At 31.7% G+C, this 19,742-nt stretch overlaps 1 protein-coding gene across 8 annotated transcripts in view; it reads left to right on the forward strand.

Annotated features, from left to right (window-relative positions):
• Positions 1-19,742, forward strand: part of GRIA4 (glutamate ionotropic receptor AMPA type subunit 4) — a 485,575-nt gene that overhangs the window by 150,502 nt on the left and 315,331 nt on the right. For all 8 annotated transcript variants that reach the window (XR_007952112.1, XM_051986908.1, XM_051986911.1 and 5 more), the window contains one exon: positions 11,035-11,274. Coding sequence is in view for 7 of the 8 variants with exons in the window: in XM_051986908.1 (XP_051842868.1) it covers positions 11,035-11,274 (240 nt within the window). In the remaining variant the exon portion in view is untranslated. The remainder of the gene's footprint in view (positions 1-11,034; positions 11,275-19,742) is intronic.

Raw genomic sequence — 19,742 nt, forward strand, 5'->3', positions numbered from 1 at the left:
CACACACAAATAACCCCTTCCTTTCTTTAGATAGAATTTCTCTTACTTCAAATTGACAAAGATAGTTAGCTCTCTAAGCTATCACATAACACTATGATTCACATCAAGTTTTCAGTTCAGACCTCTCCACACCATAGCATATGAGCATCTTTCCCCACCTTCACTTAATGTGTTTACTTTTAGTTCAGAACAAAGGCTTTTTAATGAATTTGTCATAAAAATAACATTTAAAAATTCCCCACAAGCATGTAATTTACTTTCCTATAAAAACTTAGGCTGTATACACACACACACACACACACACACACACACACACACACACATATATAAAACACATATGGCTAGAGCTAACATCTAGAAGTGTATACACATATCTGAGGTATATATAATATGAGAGAATATTCATGGAGGGGTGCATGAAGAGGGAAAACATGCAACCATGGCACACATTTAGAAGGACAGTTCATATCCTTAAATGCTATATCATTCCTCTTGATTGAAATGATGCTACTTGACTGATCTTTGCTCTTTGGGGGACCTGTATCTGCCTGTATCAGCATTTTACCTAATCCAACTGGCCTTTAGCAGAAATATTTTAGCTTCAGGTCCATAAGCTGCCATGTGCTCTATCCACCAGGAAGTGCTATATTTAATAAACATCTTCTCAGGGATTTGGAAAGGGAGTCAATTTCTTACCCATTTTTTTAAGAAAAAACTGTGAGCCTCTCCCCTACAGCTAGGCTGTAGGCTTCTAATAAGTAGTAACAATTAGCCAAACTAAGATCATATCAGCTCTCTGAATTCTTCTATTGTTCCTTCTGTCTCCCTCATTTTATCTCTCATCTGATCTGATAGCAACTCTTGCTACTTCTGAGTCCTTTTCAAACTTCCATGGCTATGGCAAATATCTTTAATGCTACACAGGCAGAAATGGAGCACAGTGAAACTGTAGTAAGGAAATTTTCTCCCTCATGCTCCTCTGTTCTATGGATGGGCTAATTGTAGAAGACTAAAATTTCTGGTGAGCTCTGTCCCAGTCCCTCTATCATCTCCCACCACAAATCATAGCTTGCTCTTCCTCTGGTCTCTTTTCATTTATAAGTCAAATATAGATGATACAGCATTTCTTTCTCTTTCAAGGAATCATGTCAAGTCAACATGTGCCAGACATCCTCAAATGTTTTGTAACAAATAATGGTACTTTATTTTCCCTATTCTTTTAATCATTTTCTGGCTGAGAGTTAATCTCAGGAAAAATTATTCAAGCTATTACTGTTGTATAGTTGTCTGAAAGGGTTAATTTTTCTTTATTTGTTTTTGTTCTGGAACACCCAATCTACCACCAAAATAAATAACTTTGTCACGAAAGTGCGTCTTGTTTTCATTGTAATACACTGCAAACAGTCTAGGGCTAATTCCTCAGCAGAAAAAATGAACCATGTGTTATGATTATGTTAGTCTGACTCAAGAAAGAAATGTGCAAACAAGTCTGTATATTTTACTGAGATCTTAATTATTTTAATGTAGAATTGAAATGTGTTCATGCCAAAAAATTGGATGAGAGTATGGTCATGGCCATGTGTTTCAAGTATGCAATTGCACCTCATTGTGATCCTTGATGTTGCTGTCCAGAAGCAGCACCAAAGAAGACATCTCAGAAAGCTAAAGTGCTTAATTGTAATATAATTAAAGTGAAATATTTGCGTGCAATTTGCATTCTGCCTTGTCATTTATGGTGATTAGCTTCAGTAACTTTATGTACTAAAGTAAGCCACCTCTCAGAATTCTAAGAAAATGAGCTTTTACATATTAATAAAGTACAATAATGCCTTGAGGGCTTGAATTAATGAATTCAAGCTCAGCATGCTGTACCTATCACCTGATTGAGGTTTTTGTTTTTTTTGTGTTTTTTTAATCTGAAAAAAAATTGGTATCATTGCTTTATGAAACCAAAGGAAGATATAATATGTCAGATATAAGTCTGACATATTAACCTGATGTTCCATAACACAAAAACACATGAACGTACATAGACAAAACTGTATTTTAAGAGAGATCATTTAAAAAGGTATGAATAAAAAAAGAATTATGTTAAAATAAAACAAAAGAATGACAGAAATTATGATAATAATGAAAAAAAGTACTGTTGAGAGTCAAGACTATGTGAATTCTATTGTTAAATTGGTCGCTATTTAGTTGAATGATCTTGGATACTTCAATTAATTTCTCTGAGTCTCAGCATCTTTACATGAAAAATCAAGTAGTTAGCCTAAATGACCTCTAAAGTTCTCAAGTTCTCTTACCTCTTCTCTTCTCATCTCTCATGTTATAAACCAGGGAAGAAAAATAATGGTAAAGTGGTGAATAGTAAAAGAGAATATAATGTTTAGAGATTAACATAATAGAAAAATATAATGCTTTCTTTAATAAATACAGCTTTTCAGATGTCTACCAGTACAACTTAAGTAGCATCCTTAAGCTGGTAAATCAAAATATTCAGGAACACAACTATTGTTTTCTAAAATATAGAATACAAAATATTTAAATGCATATAAATATATAACTTTTATAAATGTATAAAAATGCTGCTAAAATACAATAATTTCTTTCTATATGTAAATAAAGAAAATATCTTTTTTCCCATGGTGCCATTTATTGGCTGTCACAGAAATATATTTAAACAGTATAATTTTAAGATGTTATTTAGTAATTAATGTCCTTTATTACACAAGGAAAGTGTTTTTGTTTATGGATACATATTTCAGCAAAATTTGTCCCTAAAGAACAAACAAATTCAAATAGATTTTGAGTTACAAATTCTTCATTATCTCTCTAGTATCTTGATGGCTCTTGGTACTTCCCTTAATTATCCTCACTTTAATTATCTGCAAAACAGGAATTTAAAATAGTTGTGTTACTTATCTTGCAACATTTTTTTTTTCTTTTTTATTATTATACCTTTTTATTTACAAGATATATACATGGGTAATTTTTCAGCATTCACCCTTGCAAAACTTTCTGTTCCAACTTTTCTCCTCCTTCTTCCCATCCCCTCCCCTAGATGGCAGGTAGACCAATACATTTTAAATATGTTAAAGCATATGTTAAACATAATGTATTATACATATCCATACAGTCATTTTGCTGCACAAGAAAAATCAGACTTAGAAATAAGGTAAAAATAACCTGAAAAGAAAATCAAAAATGCAAGTGGACAAAAACAGAAGGAGTAGAAGTGCTATGTTGTGGTTCACACTCATTTCCCATAGTTCTTTCACTGGGTATAGCTGTTTCTCTTCATTATTGAACAATTGGAATTGATTTGGTTCATCTCATTGTTGAAGAGAGCCACGTCCATCATAACTGATCATCATATAGTATTGTTGTTGCAGTATATAATGATCTCCTGGTCCTGCTCATTTCACAGCATCAGTTCATGTAAGTCTCTCCAAGCCTTTCTGAAATTATCCTGCTGGTCATTTCTTATAGAACAATAATATTCCATAACATTCATATACCACAACTTATTCAGCATTCTCTAATTGATGGGCATCCATTAAGTTTCCAGTTTCTAGCCACTACAAAAAGGGCTGCCACAAACATTTTTGCACATACAGGTCCCTTTCCCTTTTTTAAGATCTCTTTGGGATATAAGCCCAGTAGTAACACTGCTGGATCAAAGAGTGTGTACAATTTGATAACTTTTTGAGCATAGTTCCAAATTGCTCTTCAGAATGGTTGGATGCATTCATAATTCCACCAACAATGTATCAGTGTCCCAGTTTCCCCATATCCACTCCAACATTCAGCATTATCTTTTCCTGTCATCCTAGCCAATCTGAAAGATATGTAATAGTATCTCAGAGTTTTTGCAACATTTTCATGAGCTATTTACTTTGTAATTCCTAAAGCACTATTTAAATGTCATTTTCTGATAACATAATCTATTTCAAGGGGTTTGTAAACTCCAAATCATTATATCAATGTTATTAATTAGTAATCATGTGTAATGTATTAGAAAGAATATTTAGTGTGGACACATAATCCCTACTACTGGGAAGGGTCACTTAAGATTGTAAAGATCTCTTAAACTCTGAAGTTCTAGCTGCAGTGATCTAAAACTGATCAAATGCCCACAGTAACTTTGGCACCAATATAGTGACAGCAAGGACAACCAGACTAAGAAATTTTGGCTCACTGCAGATCAAAAATAAATCAGGTTAAAACCTCTATGCTGATCAAGAAGGGGCTTGAGCCTATGAATGATCAAACCCATTATAACATGGGAGAATCAAAGAGACCCATTCTCAAAATAACAGCAGCAATTATAATTTTAAGCATATAATCATATGCATATATATGTATTCATATGCAGATATAATATTTACTCTTGAAAATTATAGATGAAAAATTTTATGTTGTCACATTTGCAGATAAAAATGGGAAGGATAACCACTAAGTTCAATGTTTGCCTTATGCTTTATCTAAGAGACCACCTCTAGCTCTAATCACTTCTGTAAATAAAATCTAGAGGAAGAAATGGTCTCTGATTATTTTTCTTACTACTCTCTTCCAATTAAAATCTTCTACCTTCAGGTTCTCATCCATGTTCCTGTGCTTATCTATAATCAATAGTCAACAATAATTTATTAAGCACCTTATCTGCCTGAAACTGTGCTAAGCATAGGAGGACAAAGATAGGAGGAAAATACCACCGGTTCTTGTCTCAAGAAGGTCAAATCTAATAAAAGTGAAACATACAAACAAAATGCATACAAGATAAATTGGAGACAATCAAAAGATGTGGGGAAGCTTTAGAATTAAGAGGATTGGTGGGGGTGACTCCTTGTAGAATGTGGAAATTTAGCTGGCATATGAAAGAAGTTAGGGAGGCATGGCTTTTATAGCAAAATATATATATATATATATGTCAATTTTGTGCACCATTATGACTCATACATAAGGAATAAGTCTTTTTAAAATATATTCTCAGTTGTAATTGTTGTTGTTTTGTTCTATTGACTACAGAATTCTGAATTAGTAAGGAATCATATTCTCTAAAACTAGGGCAAATCACATACATGAGTTTTAGAAGTGGAAATGATTTCTACAATGTTTCTATTTTTTACATTAAATGTTATTCTGATATGCCCTACTCACTGGCCTGTCTAGTAAGGGATGCAAATTTTATGATGATCTAATTTATGATGGTTAATTTAACAGGAGAAGTTAAGAGAATTAGTCAGATCAAATCAATGTAAAAAAATATTCTACTTTTAATTATTATTATTATATTAGTATTTATTGTAAACCAACATTCACAGGAGATTATAAATTCTGTATGAACAGAGCAGTGCCTTACACATAGAAAACAATAAATGCTGAGGAGACAATAAATGGTAACTCCATTGGCTGCTTGTTAAATTTGCAGAGAAAAAAAATATGTTCTAGGCAATACACATAGTACTGAGTTGTGCTTAAGCCATGCTGTGGGAGAAAATGGCTATATTGGACATCTAGTGAGCCTACAGGAAAAGATTTTTTTTGCTGTGTTCAATTCGGAAATTTAAATGACTGATCCTTCTCTAAAGTTACATCTTTTAGAACTGACACTTCACATAGAGACAAGTAATTGGTGCAGTAGTATACAGAGCTTTGGCTCTAGACAGGAAAATTTGAGTTCAGATTTGGCCTCAGATATTTATCAGCTATGCAGCCTTAGACAAGTCGTTAAATATCTGTTTATTTCATTTTTTTAATCTGTAAAATGGGGATAATAGTAATAATACATACTTCACAAGGTTGTTAGATAAAATAAGATTTATAAAGCTTTTTGCAAATCTTAAAGTGCTATGTAAATGCTATTATTATTATATATATTACTATTTTTCAAACACTAAGTATTTAATATGCAAAATATATACATTTATCTGTTTATCATTTTATACTGTGTAATCTAAACTATTTAAAATATTCTTTTCATTTTTGTCACTTTTTTTCTCTGATCTCTATGTGTGTGTCTGCTTCTTCTGTCAGACACATAATAAATGTTTTAATATTCAAACAACTAAATACTTTAACATTTACATTTAATAAATGCTTTTCATTCACTGAAAAAAGTAAAAGCTCAAAATAAAGAGACAGCTTAAATCAAGACCATCTTAGATCTTTCATCTTGACTGAGACAGAGTAAATGAGGTACCGTTATCTTGATCTGAAGCAACTTCTGTCTCTCAGTGCTTTCTAGTTCTTTACTAGCCCTAAGAGCAATATCCCTTTTCCAGCTATAAGCAGTTGTAGACCAAGGCTTCATGTACTCATGTTTCCAATTCTTGTCATTCTCTGAGAAATGGGAATATGTGGATATATTACTTAATCTTTCTGAGTTCTTATTTTTTATCTATTAAATGACAATGTTTTATTAAATATGAAGGAACTTTCCATCTTTAAAGTTATATAATCTATGATAAAAGTAAAATCTTGTTAACATAGACATCATTCATCATTTCCATGGATATTCAACTACAGGAAGATATATTGTTCCATCCATCCATGTCTAAAAATATTTTGATACATTTAGATATATAACAAAAATTGGTGCATAAAATGAAAAATGTAGCCTTTTAATCCAACAGATATTTATTATCTCAATTCTCTTCACTAGAAGTTTTGAAGTTATAATGAGAACCACATAATGAAAGTAATATTATGTAAGATCAGAGGGGTTGTATACTACATATTTACAAGACAATAGAATAAAAAAGGGATCAAGATGGGAGGAGAGAAAATGCTTTTGCTATGACATTGTCATTTCCTTGCTCTTGACTAAGGCAAGGAGCCTAGAGATCATTTATAACTTATGCACTATAATATTTTCTAAATGACAGATTCTTAAAGTTTTGCACTTAAGTCTCTGTCACAGAAATACTGAACTCAACAAAGTTGCTGAGTACTTACTATGTGTTAAACATATAATAGATACATTTATAGATAAATGGGCTCTGTTTTCCATCCCACAGATACTTGTGAATCTACAAAATGTTACTATGGCATATAGACTATATTTTTTAGACTATGTATTAAAAGCTTCTTAAATTTCATAACATCTCAGCACAATGTTCTGCATACAGAAATAGTTCAGAGGAAGTGATGGAGAAACTAAACCTATGATTTCACTGACAGAGAAAGAACTCTATATATGAAGATTCTCCTTCACCTTCTCTAAAACTTAATGCCTTAGAGAGTTGTTAGAGCATTAACGGTTAATTGACTTGACCAGGATCATACAACTAATATGTGTCAGAGCCAGATCTTCCTGGCTTCATGATCAGATAAGCTGCAATTTCATTCTGCCTCCTTCTGCAAACATTGGATACTTAATAATCATTGTTTGATTTTTTAAAAGTAAAACAAAAGTATTAGGTACCAAAAAAGTTTGTGTTTGACCTCCAGGAGGATGTACTATGGCAAGAAAGGAAGAATATTAAGTGACATAACATATAGAATAATTTGTGAAGTTGATGTAAAAGTAGACAAATTTGAACTATATTTTTTATATTTTTTAAGTTCTTTATCTGCCCTGGGTTTCATTGCTCTTGTTTTGGGAAACATTAAATTCAACTAACAATGCAGTTGTTTTCCTATGATTATAAATAAAGGGTAGAAGAGACCTCACACTATCTAGCACAATCCCATAATTACATAGATATGGATATTGAGGCCCAGGATGACTGGGCAAGGGGGTAAAGGGGTAGAGAGAGACAAGTGAGAGAGAGAGAGAGAGAGACAGAGACAGAGACAGAGACACACACAGAGACACACACACACACAGAAACAGAGACAGAGAGATAGAGAAGGAAGGAGGGAGGGAGGGAAAAGGAGAGTGGGAAGGAGAGGATTTCATTTCAGTAAAATGTAAATTCCTTGACATAATTTAGTTTTTGTCTTCATAACCCTCTACTTAGAATAGTTCCTTGCATATAGTAACCAATTAGTAAATATAGATTGAAATTAATTATCTTGAATTTTGTATTATAAATCATATAGTAATTTGATTTGCTTGGCATCTTCAATATGACAGCAGGGAATGATTCTATTTTATAATCTTGTGAGAAGACATTTAATCAATTGCAAGATGAATAAATTAATGGCAGATGAAAGAAAAACTTATAATGAAGTGACTAGTCAAGAGGGTATTGCAGTTGTCTACATGTGAGATGACGAAGACTTGTACCAGGATAGGGTGACTATTTTAGAAGAGAAGAAGGACATATATGATAGATGTTATCAAGGTAAAACTGACAAGATTTGGCAATGGATGGGATATGGGGAGCGAAAGAAAGTGAGTTGTTGAGTATGACACCTAGGTTGTGAGCTTGAGTAACTAGAAGGATGGTGAAATTCTTGACAGTGATAAGGAAATTTGTAAAAAAGGGAAGGGGAAGGTTTAGGAGAAATCTTTTACAATGAGTTCAATTTTAGAAATGCATAGTTTTTGAAGACATCTAGTTTAAAATGTTTGATAGACAACTGGAGACAAAAGTGAAGATTAGCAGAGACATTAGAACTGGATAAGTAGATTTGAAAATCATCAGTATTAAAAGCAAATGTAAAAGAAAAGGATCCAGCTAGAGCTTGGGGTATACTCACAGTTTCAAATCCATTTCCACAATGTCTGTTGAATGTTCCATTCTTTTTCCCCCATTATCATCAAGTTCTTATAACCAGTCTGCCTGTATTGTTATACTTATTTTCTTACAGATTTTACTTTCTATACACTCATTTCTTCAATACCTCTCATTACAGCTATAGTATTTTTTTTCATACTAGATCTAGAAATGTAATTCTTCTGCTCAAAAATCATCATTGGTCCCTATCATCTCCAAAATATATTTATTGAGCAAAAAAATTATGTGGTAAATAAATCCAATTAAATTCAGAACATTTTTATCTGGCATTCAAGACTTAATATCACCTAGTTCCACCCTACCATGCTTGCTTTTTCTCATTACCATCATGGTCCAACTAAACTAGATAATTCCCTGCCTCCTGAATATATACTGTACATTTATACCAACCTTCCCTCACTCTTAACCCCATCACTTTGCTCATTTTGTATTGCTTGCTTGGAATTGTATCCTCCATCTTTGACTTTTGAAATGCTGCCTACCACTCAGAGCCAATTCATGATACTTACACAAGTTTATTGATAATGCTACCCTCAAAACTCACAAAACATATTATGTAGTAACTTTAACATCATGTAATACTGTGCAATCTAACTATGTAAATCTTATCTTCTTATTGAACTGAAAGTCCCTTGTGTTTATATCAGTATGTAGCAGTGCACTATACATAGTAGGCAATTAATAGAAATTGTTGGTTTTCAAATTTCTTTTAATCTTTATATCTTTTCATGCAATTAGGGATATATCAGTGTATGTTGAGGGGTTGAGATGTTTCTTTTTTGCTCATATAAATCAACTATATAAGGACAGATAACAAACAGAGAAAGAGCAAGATCTGGCAATACACTAATTTGCCTATTGGTACCTTAGTAGCAAAGACTTAATAAGTTTAGAATGCATGTGTTTCCCAGAGACCACTCAGCTTCCCAATAGTTTGATTAAGGAATACAGATGTCTCCACAATGATTTCCAGATACTGCCAGTCTCTACTTAAAAAAGGAAAACCTTTTAAAAATAGTTGTGCTACTGCAAGACCATTAGGAATTTATGCTCAATAGTAAATCACATTTCACAATCAGAGAAAAATTGTAAATACTGCTTAGAAGGAAGAGTAATTCATTTAAATAGAAGATTAAAATTAGAATCATATTAAAGTCATAGAATCATAAAATTTTAGAGTTGAAAAGGTTGATGGAGTTAATCCATACCATTCCCATCATTTTACAGAAAAGGAAACTAAGGCTCAAAAATAAGTGACTTTATAGTTATACAGAAAATGAATGGTAAAGCAAAAACTCATATACAGGCATCTTTTCTAATCTAGCAAATTTTCCACTACAAGTAGGGTGTATTCATGGAGCACTAGTACCTCTGGTGTAAGGATTTGGCAAGCCTTTTTCAGAGCTGAGCTATTCATCCTTCTTTGGTATCCACCAGTCACCCAACTCCCTTGTAACTCCAAGAAACTGTACCACACATAGCAGCCTGTTAAAACTGTTTCAGCAGATGGACTCAACCTGGTAGAGGGTGAACAATAGATCTCAAACCCATCCATGAGTTAGGGGAATGTCTAGATTAAGCATTTGAAAACTTCCTCTGGCAAAATGGATAGATAAGAAGAATTTGCTCCAACATCCATGAAGGCAGCTAGAAAAAAGCATTGTGAAGTGCTTAGAGCTTCATCAAACATGAAGAATACCAATTGGGTCATGCACTGTATTCTGGGTCAGTGCTAATGATCTTGACTTTTGTCTTGCCACTGGACTTTGATGACTCTTGAAGAAAGAGTGAAACTGGCAATTTTGTGCAGCTTACATTTGCCCCACTTAAATCCAGTTTGCACACAAGTCAAGACATCACCCATCATGGTGTCATTGATCCTCTTTGAAAATGAAGAATGAAAAAATAACATTAATTGCAGTAGTTCTATAAAGATTTCTTTAGGTTGTTATGAGACAAAGTCAAAAACATTTTTAATGCTTTAATAACTTCATTAGATTAGTCTTGTCTTCAACTAAATTGTAAGCTCCTTAGGGAAAGTGAACATATCTTCTGTTGTTTTTCTTCTCAGCATTTCCCATGGTACTAGGAACACCATAATAGACCAAAGATAAAAGAAATGAAAAGGCAATGAAAGCCAGAAGAAAGGAAAGTTAAAAATAAAAATTATAGTTTTTTCAGACTATACCTTTGCTTATCCCAAGTAGAACTATTACAAAGATTGAGATTTATTTAGTTACTTTTTAATTTTACTTTACTGTAATATGACTGAGATTTCCACAATTCATTAGCACTATAATTACAATTGTAGAATATATGCTAATTGTATTTTTCCCCTTTGTTTTAGTTTGTTCCCAGTATTCTCGAGGAGTTTTTGCCATTTTTGGACTCTATGATAAGAGATCAGTACATACTTTGACCTCATTCTGCAGCGCCTTACATATCTCCCTCATCACACCAAGTTTCCCTACGGAGGGGGAGAGTCAGTTTGTGCTGCAACTGAGACCTTCTCTCCGAGGAGCACTCTTGAGTTTGTTGGATCACTATGAATGGAACTGTTTTGTTTTCCTGTATGACACAGATAGGGGTAAGTTTTAATCCAGTTTCTTTATCAGCAGTATTCTAAATGTCAGATTGAAATGGCATTTCTGTTTCTCTTGGCTCTTGTATCATGGCTAAAAAAGGCCTTGAAATCTTTGAAGGACTGAGAGCAGACCTTCATAAAATGTTTTCAATTTGTTTTCATCTTTTGTTTGCTTTAAATTATATTTTGAACAATTTCTTTTTTACCCCAGGGAGAAATTTTTAGGTGAACATGCTTCAAATTCAGTCTATCTTCTCTAAACAGACCAAGTGCTTGGAACTTTAGCAAACCTAAGATAACTCTGAAAATATTTTTATTTACTTCTAAGATGACTTTTTTTTGGTATAGTCACTAAATAAATGTGGTTTTTCCCCAAACAGAACAGTGATTTTCTTCTGAAACATATTGAAAAAACATAGAGCACTGTCTAGCAGTAAGTTTGAAATATAAAAATTTACACTTGAGTAATTGAAAGGTCATGCCAATGACAGAGGAGATTGGATGGTGAGTCTTCTATATTTTTGGTCATCTTATATTTTATCTTTGCTTTGCAGGTAGCAGAGATTAGTGATTCCACCTGCCCTACATACTGGAAAATTCAGTCAAAAGTCAAATTAGTTTTACAGTGATAGAAAAGATAATATTTTGCATTTGATATATTTGCTTTCCCCAATTTAATTAGTCCCCAAATCTTCATATTTAATTTTATTCTGTTTTTACCTCATGACTAGAAATAAATAGTGGTGAAATAATAGGATCATGGTATCGTTGTCAGGATAATCCAGGATAAACAATATTCATTCACTTAAGGTTGATTTTCCTTTAAAGTACATTCATCTAAACATGCAGCTGGAATCAGAAAGTGGGAATTCAAAATTAAATTTGAAGCAGAAAACATCTTAAGAATATTCCTTAGATAACCATCACTTCAATTATCAGACAAGCATAATACATTTCCAAATAAGTTTAAAGATAAGTACTTCTTTTTAAAAATGAATTCTCTATTCTCTATGTTCAAGACATTGCTCAGGATTAGGGAAAAAAAACAAAAACAAAAACAATTATACTCTTCATCCTTAATTGAAATGCATGTGCTTGGTTAGATAGAGACAACATGACCCAGTAGGCAATATCATTCTAAGGCTGGGTGTTGCACATAATTTAGAACAATCTGCATAGCCAGTTATCCTTCCAAACTTTTCAATGTTGTAATCTGAAACAAGACTCATCTGGAAATATGGGGACATTGTATAGGAGACTTCTTCACTTCTTAAAAATCTAAAACTTTATTATTGTACATTTCATGCTACAAAATTTAATAATTTTGTTCATTTCTGTCCACTTTGATAAACTGTACTTCATATTGATTAGTGTATTGTGTTTTAAAAAAAATGATGTATCAAAGAAAACCACCCATTTTCTCCTATTTAAATTCAGTTCTCCCACATTTCATAAAAAGGGTATTTTAATTCTGTGTATGTTTGGCCTCATAAAATTGTCTAGGTTACCTTTTTCTTATTTTTTTATCTAGTTCATTCTTTGAACAAATATTTATTTATTAATATCATTATAAATAATAATGATTCCAGTTGATGAGATCTCTCACTTCATGTCTTCACCAATCCCCATAGTTTAAATTATTATCTCTAAATAGATAACTTCCCTTATCTCTTATGTAGAGCTCAGTATTAAAAAATTTCAGTCTGTGCCATAAATTACTTTCTAAGACCAATAGCTTTCCTCAAAACAAGTCATTTAAAAAAATATTCAGATATAATACTTATAAAACCTTAGAATATACTAATACATAAATGAATCTTTGACTTTATCATTGTAAATATTTTCTTTGATTTAGCACATTCCAATCCATTCTTGCCTCCCCATCTTGAATAGTTTTTGTTTATATCCTCCCATAAATTCACTAGAGGGGATACAGAGGTCTTCCTCAACTTTTCTTAATATCTCAATAATACTAATGGGGAAAATAAGCTGTGCACTAATAAACTGTGTGTTTGATTCATGAAAGTACTCTTTTTTGAACACACATTTCTTCAATGACTTTTTAAAATCTGATTCTTCTTTATTAGTAGTACCTTAGCATAGGTAACTTATCATTCATAACTTATAGCCATACAACACTACCATTATATATAAAGCAGGTTTTTCCCAAATTCTACTCAATGCAGAAAGATAAATATTTAAATTTTCATGTCTGCCTCAGTTACATTTCAACTTAAAGTGAAATTTCCAATCCTCTCTTCTGTCATATGCTGACAAGTAAGAAAACTATTTTCTAAAATTACTTTCCTATTTAATCTTGGAAAGAATAATAGCTCTTTGGGAGCTATTGTTTAACTCAACCATTACATATTATTCATGCATATGTGAAAATATGTAATTATATATTATACATATGTTTCATAAAATATATTTAATATATATAATTATTTGTGTTACATAGTGAATAGAGATCTGACCTCAGAACCAAGAAGATCTGGATTTGAATTATTTTCCACATAAGCTATATAACTATGGGCAAGTAAATTTACTTCTCAGGGGCCTTAGGAAACTTTATAAGATGCTAAGTTGTATAACAACTGCTAAATTTCATGAGAGGGTAAATATCCTCACCATGCATTTCCTGTGCCATAGAAAGCATTGGTTAGTACAAAATAATAACATAAAACAAAAAAGATGGAAATATTCAATTGTGGTTTATAAGGATTGATTTAACACTTAAATTTCCAAATTCAATTACAGTGGTTCTGATCTGAATCAATCAATCAATCAATCAATAAACATTAATAAACATATATCATGTGCCAAGTAGTTGTTTTAATATTAAAATATTTCAAAGGTGAAGTTTTTTGTTAATAATTAAGTTTGTTTTAAAGAAACAGTTTAATGTAGCTTTCTAGATAGCATCAAATAATGATTTCTTTTAAAATGTCACTAATGCCTCCATTCTTCTCTCCACTCTTACTACCTTAATAATGAGACATTGAATTTAACCATGTACTATCTGTGTTGTCAGTTTAGACTTTAAAATCTATTCAAAATAAATTATACACCTGTTTTTTTTTTCATGCAATTGTGTATTTATGATTTATATGTATTCTAATTATTTCCATAGTTACCAGTACAAAGAGTGATGTTATAAACTAAAGAATCTATTGATTTTAATATTCTGGAGGGATGTTGGGATTTTTCAAATGTGTGATATAAGTTCTAAGACACTGATCTCATGTCCAAGATAAGCACAGTTTTGTATGTTTAATATTTCATATTGTAATTTTCCTGGCACTTCAACTTTTAATGTGCTTTAATGTTTGATAAACTAATGATAATATTGAAAAGATTATATCCATTTTTTTTTACTTTTTGTTATAACATTTTAACAAATATTATAAAATGATATATTAATGTCAAATACTATATGTATGTATACATATATATGTATATGTATATGTGTACGTATGTGTGTATGAGATTGTAGAGATAACAAGATTTTTCCTTTGTCTTAAAGCAGACCTGTTTTTGTTAATAGCACAAAAATTCCTGAATGACAAAAATGGAGCATTTTAGAATAGTTTCTTTTTCTTAAGTGATTATATTCTGACATAGCATTGTAAATATATACTACCAACTCAAAAATTTATTAGACATATAACCAGTATTTGAAACTATATACAGAAAGGGGGTATACTTTTGTTCTTTAGTGAATTTGCCTTCATTGACATTATCTGAGTCCAGGCAAATCCATTCGGAATGTTTACTTTCCTTTTTTTGTGCCCTTACATTCTATTACTTTTATCATCTTTCTTTCCCCTTATTCTTCAATTTATTTTATTTATCATTCAATTTATCATCTTTCCTTTCCCCTAGAATAATTTAGGGTAAGCCTTTATTTCACATTTTTGTTCTCAGCCAACAGTGTGAATAAGATATAATTAGTGTTGATAATTAGGCATAATTAACATAGGCATAGTAAAAAAAAAATTTCTTTTCTACAACCTCAGTAATGAAATTTTGAAGATTAGGATACAGCATTCTTCTCTGTCCTATGTATGAATCCTTTCTACACAATCTTCAATAATGCTCCTCCAGACATTGCTTAACTACACAAGTAGTAGGATTATCTGATTACCTCATTAGACATTTCATTCCACTTATGTACCTTTTCAGTTAATAAAAAAGTGTTTATTTTATTTAGTCTAAATTTACCTTTATGTAAAGGACCCCTATAGCCTCATAATTATGTTTCTTCCTTCTGAAGATTCCGAAAAAAAAATTTAACTATCTTTTGCAATATAACCATTCAAATATTTGAAAACAGGGATCATGTCTTTCCCCTTTCTGCTCTTCTCCAGGTTAAAAATTATAGTGTTCTGATTGGTTTTCTGGATGTCTCTAGACCAGCCTTCATTTCAGATTACTCTGCTGAATCACCATGAGAATAGCCAGGGATAAAGTCCAAATTCTTTATTATCTCCTTCTTCTGTCTCCTTTACTTGGAGCCTGACTAGCTTTCTGGAGGGCCTTCAGAATGTGTCTTGGTTTCTATGAGGAAGGGAGGAGGACCACCACAACAGTCTCTGTCTTGAAGTCTGTCTCAGTCTGAGGGCTTATGTTCCAACCTCCAGCTCTCTGTCTTCTCCCAGTCTGTCTCAGAGCCCTCCAAGTCTAACCCTGGCCCTTCTGAGTCTCCCTCCGACTGAGTTTGTCCCAGTTTATATGCAATATACTGAATATAACCCAAACATTATATCACTAGGGAACCATTATTTGTTGTAAGATTAAATCAATCATGGTGAACTAGAGAACTATTAATCACCATGCTAAACTAGATAACCAATGTATTATCAATTCCACTTAGTTAACACCTTGTAAGAATCCTGGTTTCAGAGTTCTGGCCCATTACAAAAAATCTACAATTTCTTCAGGGAGTCCTCATATTACAAAATTTTCCATCTCCTCAGAATCTTTTTATACTTTTTTGAAAGAGTTCTAGTTTGTCAATAGAAGTTTTATATAGTAGGTCCCAAAATTAATCCTCAAACCTCCAGATGTAAAAGAATGAGACTATTTCCTATCTAGTTCTGTGTTCAACAATTACCTTTAAAAAGTCTAAGATTACATTATCATTTTTGTCATCCACATCACATTTAAAACCTTCTGAATAGGATGTCAATGAAAACCTCCAGGACTTCTTCATATGGATTGAAATTAAGCCAGATATCTGATATCCTATACTCCTACACTTGATTTAAAAAAAAATTAGTTGTTAAGCACTACAGTTGTGACTATTAAGTCTCACTATGTTAAATTCAGTTTATTATCTCAACATATCTAGATCTGTCTAAATTCTGATGCCTTTAATTCCTTTATTCACTATAACACCAAACTTTATATCATCCAAAAATTTGAAGAAATTGTATTTTCTTCAATTTAATCCAACCTATTAATAAGAATTTTTTAACAAAACTAAATAAAAAATAAGTTAATTTAATTCATTATTAAAGTTTCATTCCTCTGACCTCTTCACATAGTCATAGGCCCATTAAAGTCTATTCATCACACATTTATCCATCTTTTCAATAAAAATACCAAAAGTGGTTTTGTTAACTACTTTATTAAAATTCAAATAACTACAGATAGATAGCATTCTCCTGATTTACCAGTCTATAAAGGAAAAGGGAAATTGATGAAAAAAGAAAAGTATGATCTGTCTGTTCTTAGTTACCTTTACCTCAGTGATCTTTTCTTTCTAAGTATGCATTTTCAAGTCATTTAATCCATTCTAGAACATGTGGAGAATTTATGTTGTCTCAATATATTTTCCTTCCTTCCTAATACATGTTCTATAGAGAGCAAGTGCTAGAAAAATGCTTGCAAAATGAATAAATTTTGTGGAATGAGTGAATTTTTCTTAGGCAAGTCATCAAGCTGATTGACTATATTTTGAAATTTTGAATATTTGCCAATTTTAATACTTTTTGTTAATGATCCTCTAATATTTTGACTTAATTGTAGTTATAATATAACTATGTGCAGCAAGGAGATTATGCAATCATTCAAAAAATATTATTAAATGCTGGACTCTGAGCTAAGCACATGCATCAACAAATATTAAAATCACAGCTATTATTAGTGGCCTTTCTACAATACATATAAGTATCTCTAACAAAAAGAAATTTGACTTGGTCAGAATATCAATTTATTATGGCTATTCATAAAATCTAAACTGTTGTTCCTTAATACATTTACATATTCTTTCTGAAAAAAAAAAAAAAACTTTGACTTTGCCAGGGACCTACAACTAAATTTGTAGAATATTTTATTTTTACCTCTACTTCAGCTAAGTTGATATTTATACCATTTTCCTGGGTTGATTCTGTCTTTAAATTTTCATCCTTAGTTAGATTTCCATAACTGATATTATGCCTTAAAAATTTTACTTTCCAATCTTCCCATTCAAGCTTTTCACATTCAAAAGTATCATCTATATTTTATGGGTCAAGATAGAGATCATCTTAGAGTTCTAAAGAATATTTGTAGATATCTTCTACTTTAAATCTTCAGAGATCGTTCAAATAGCACATAAGTAGAATTTTTTAAAGCATTCTGTCTTCTTTAAACCATTTTTCATTTTACCATCTTGGAATCATACATGGAATTTCCCTAAATCTGGAGCCTGATACTTAAAATAACTATGAAGTTTTTCTTGTTCTCATCTTATCATGAACATTAGAATAATATGATTGGTATTCTCTCCCAATCTTCATCAATAGATTCTTTTTTTTTTTTTGGATGGAACCAAATAGCAATTCTCATTATTTCTTCCAAGAAAGGAAATTGTCAGAAAAACAAGTTAAGATTGCATCAGATGATCTTTTAACAGGAACATAATTTCAGTTCCTGGCTAATTTATTTCCATTATTAATATATCTTCCTTCTGTGTCCCATTTGTAATGTTGTTTTGTTTTGCTTTGCTTTTTGAAGATCAACATTTATGTCTTACTGCAGACCATGGCATCCATTAAATACTCCCAGAAAATATAACATCCATTAATCTCAATGAATTTTAGTCTAATATCCTCATGCTTTCAAGTTTATGAATTTCCATATAGGTGTTTATGTTCTTGGCATATAGCAACACACACAGACACATAACACACACAGACATATAAAACATACCTTTATCATGTCTGTTTCTTTCAAAATTCAAATTCCATTGCTGACTTCTATTCATAATGCATATCACTACATATTTTCATTAAGTGCTTTTTATATGCAGAAAACATTACTAAGTAATAGAATGTAAGTGCTTTAGTAGAATATAAGTTCCTTAAGGACATGGTTTATTTGATTTTTTTTTTCTGTTTGAAAGTTTATAAACAACATCATTCATCTAACAGCTAAGGAAAGAAACAAGGCTCTATAAAGTTTGAAATGAAATCCAAAATCAGCCCCAATATAGGTTAAACATGTACAACTTCTAAACATATTTTCATATTTATCATGTGACAGAAGAAAAATCATATCAAAAAAGCAAGCAAATAACAACAAAAAAGGTGAAAATACTATGTTGTGATCCACATTAACTCCCCATAGTGTTATTTCTGGATGCAGATGGCTCTCTCCAGTACGTCTGTTGGAATTGGCCTGAATCAATTCATTGTTGAAAAGAGCCAAGTCTATCACAGTTGATCTTCACATTATCTTGTTGTTACTGAGTCCAATCTTCTCCTACCTCTATTCCCTTCACTTAGCATCAGTTTTTATAAGTCTCTACAGGACTTTCTGAAGTCACTCTATTGATCATTTCTTATGGGACAATAAAATTCTGTTATATTCATGTACCAAAACTTATACCTCCATTCCCCAATTGTTGAGTAGTTTTCATTTCCTTGTCACTATAAAAAGGGTTGCTATGAACTTTTTTGCACATGTGAGTCCTTTTCCCTTTTTTATGATCTCTTTGGGATACAGACCCAGTAGTGACACTGCTGGATCAAAAGGTATGCACAGTTTGACAGTCCTTTTGCCATAGTTCCAAAGTGCACTCCAGAATAGTTGGATCAGTTCACAACTTTATCAACAACATATTAGTGTCCCCAATTTTCCCACATTCCCTTTATCATTATCTTTTATCACTATCTTTTCCTGTCATTTTAGCTAATCTGAAAGGTGAGCTCTTTTAATAACTTCTTTGCTCCTGGTAATGCTATATGGTTACTTATTATAGAATGTAATCTTGTCAGAAGCATCCAAAACTTCAATATCTCTCAAGATTAATGGAATGAAATATGATAGATAGAGGAAAGTTATAGTCAGTTTCTAATGGAAGCTTAGATTGAAGAGTCTTAAAATACATTGTTAAGGTTTTATATAAGGAAAGGAAGATGGATGGTCACATTGTACAATGAAAGTTAATAGATGGACAACCCATCTGAAATCTTGATAACCCA

This window comes from Antechinus flavipes, chromosome 3 (genome assembly GCF_016432865.1).
Source record: "Antechinus flavipes isolate AdamAnt ecotype Samford, QLD, Australia chromosome 3, AdamAnt_v2, whole genome shotgun sequence".
Lineage (NCBI taxonomy): Eukaryota > Metazoa > Chordata > Mammalia > Dasyuromorphia > Dasyuridae > Antechinus > Antechinus flavipes.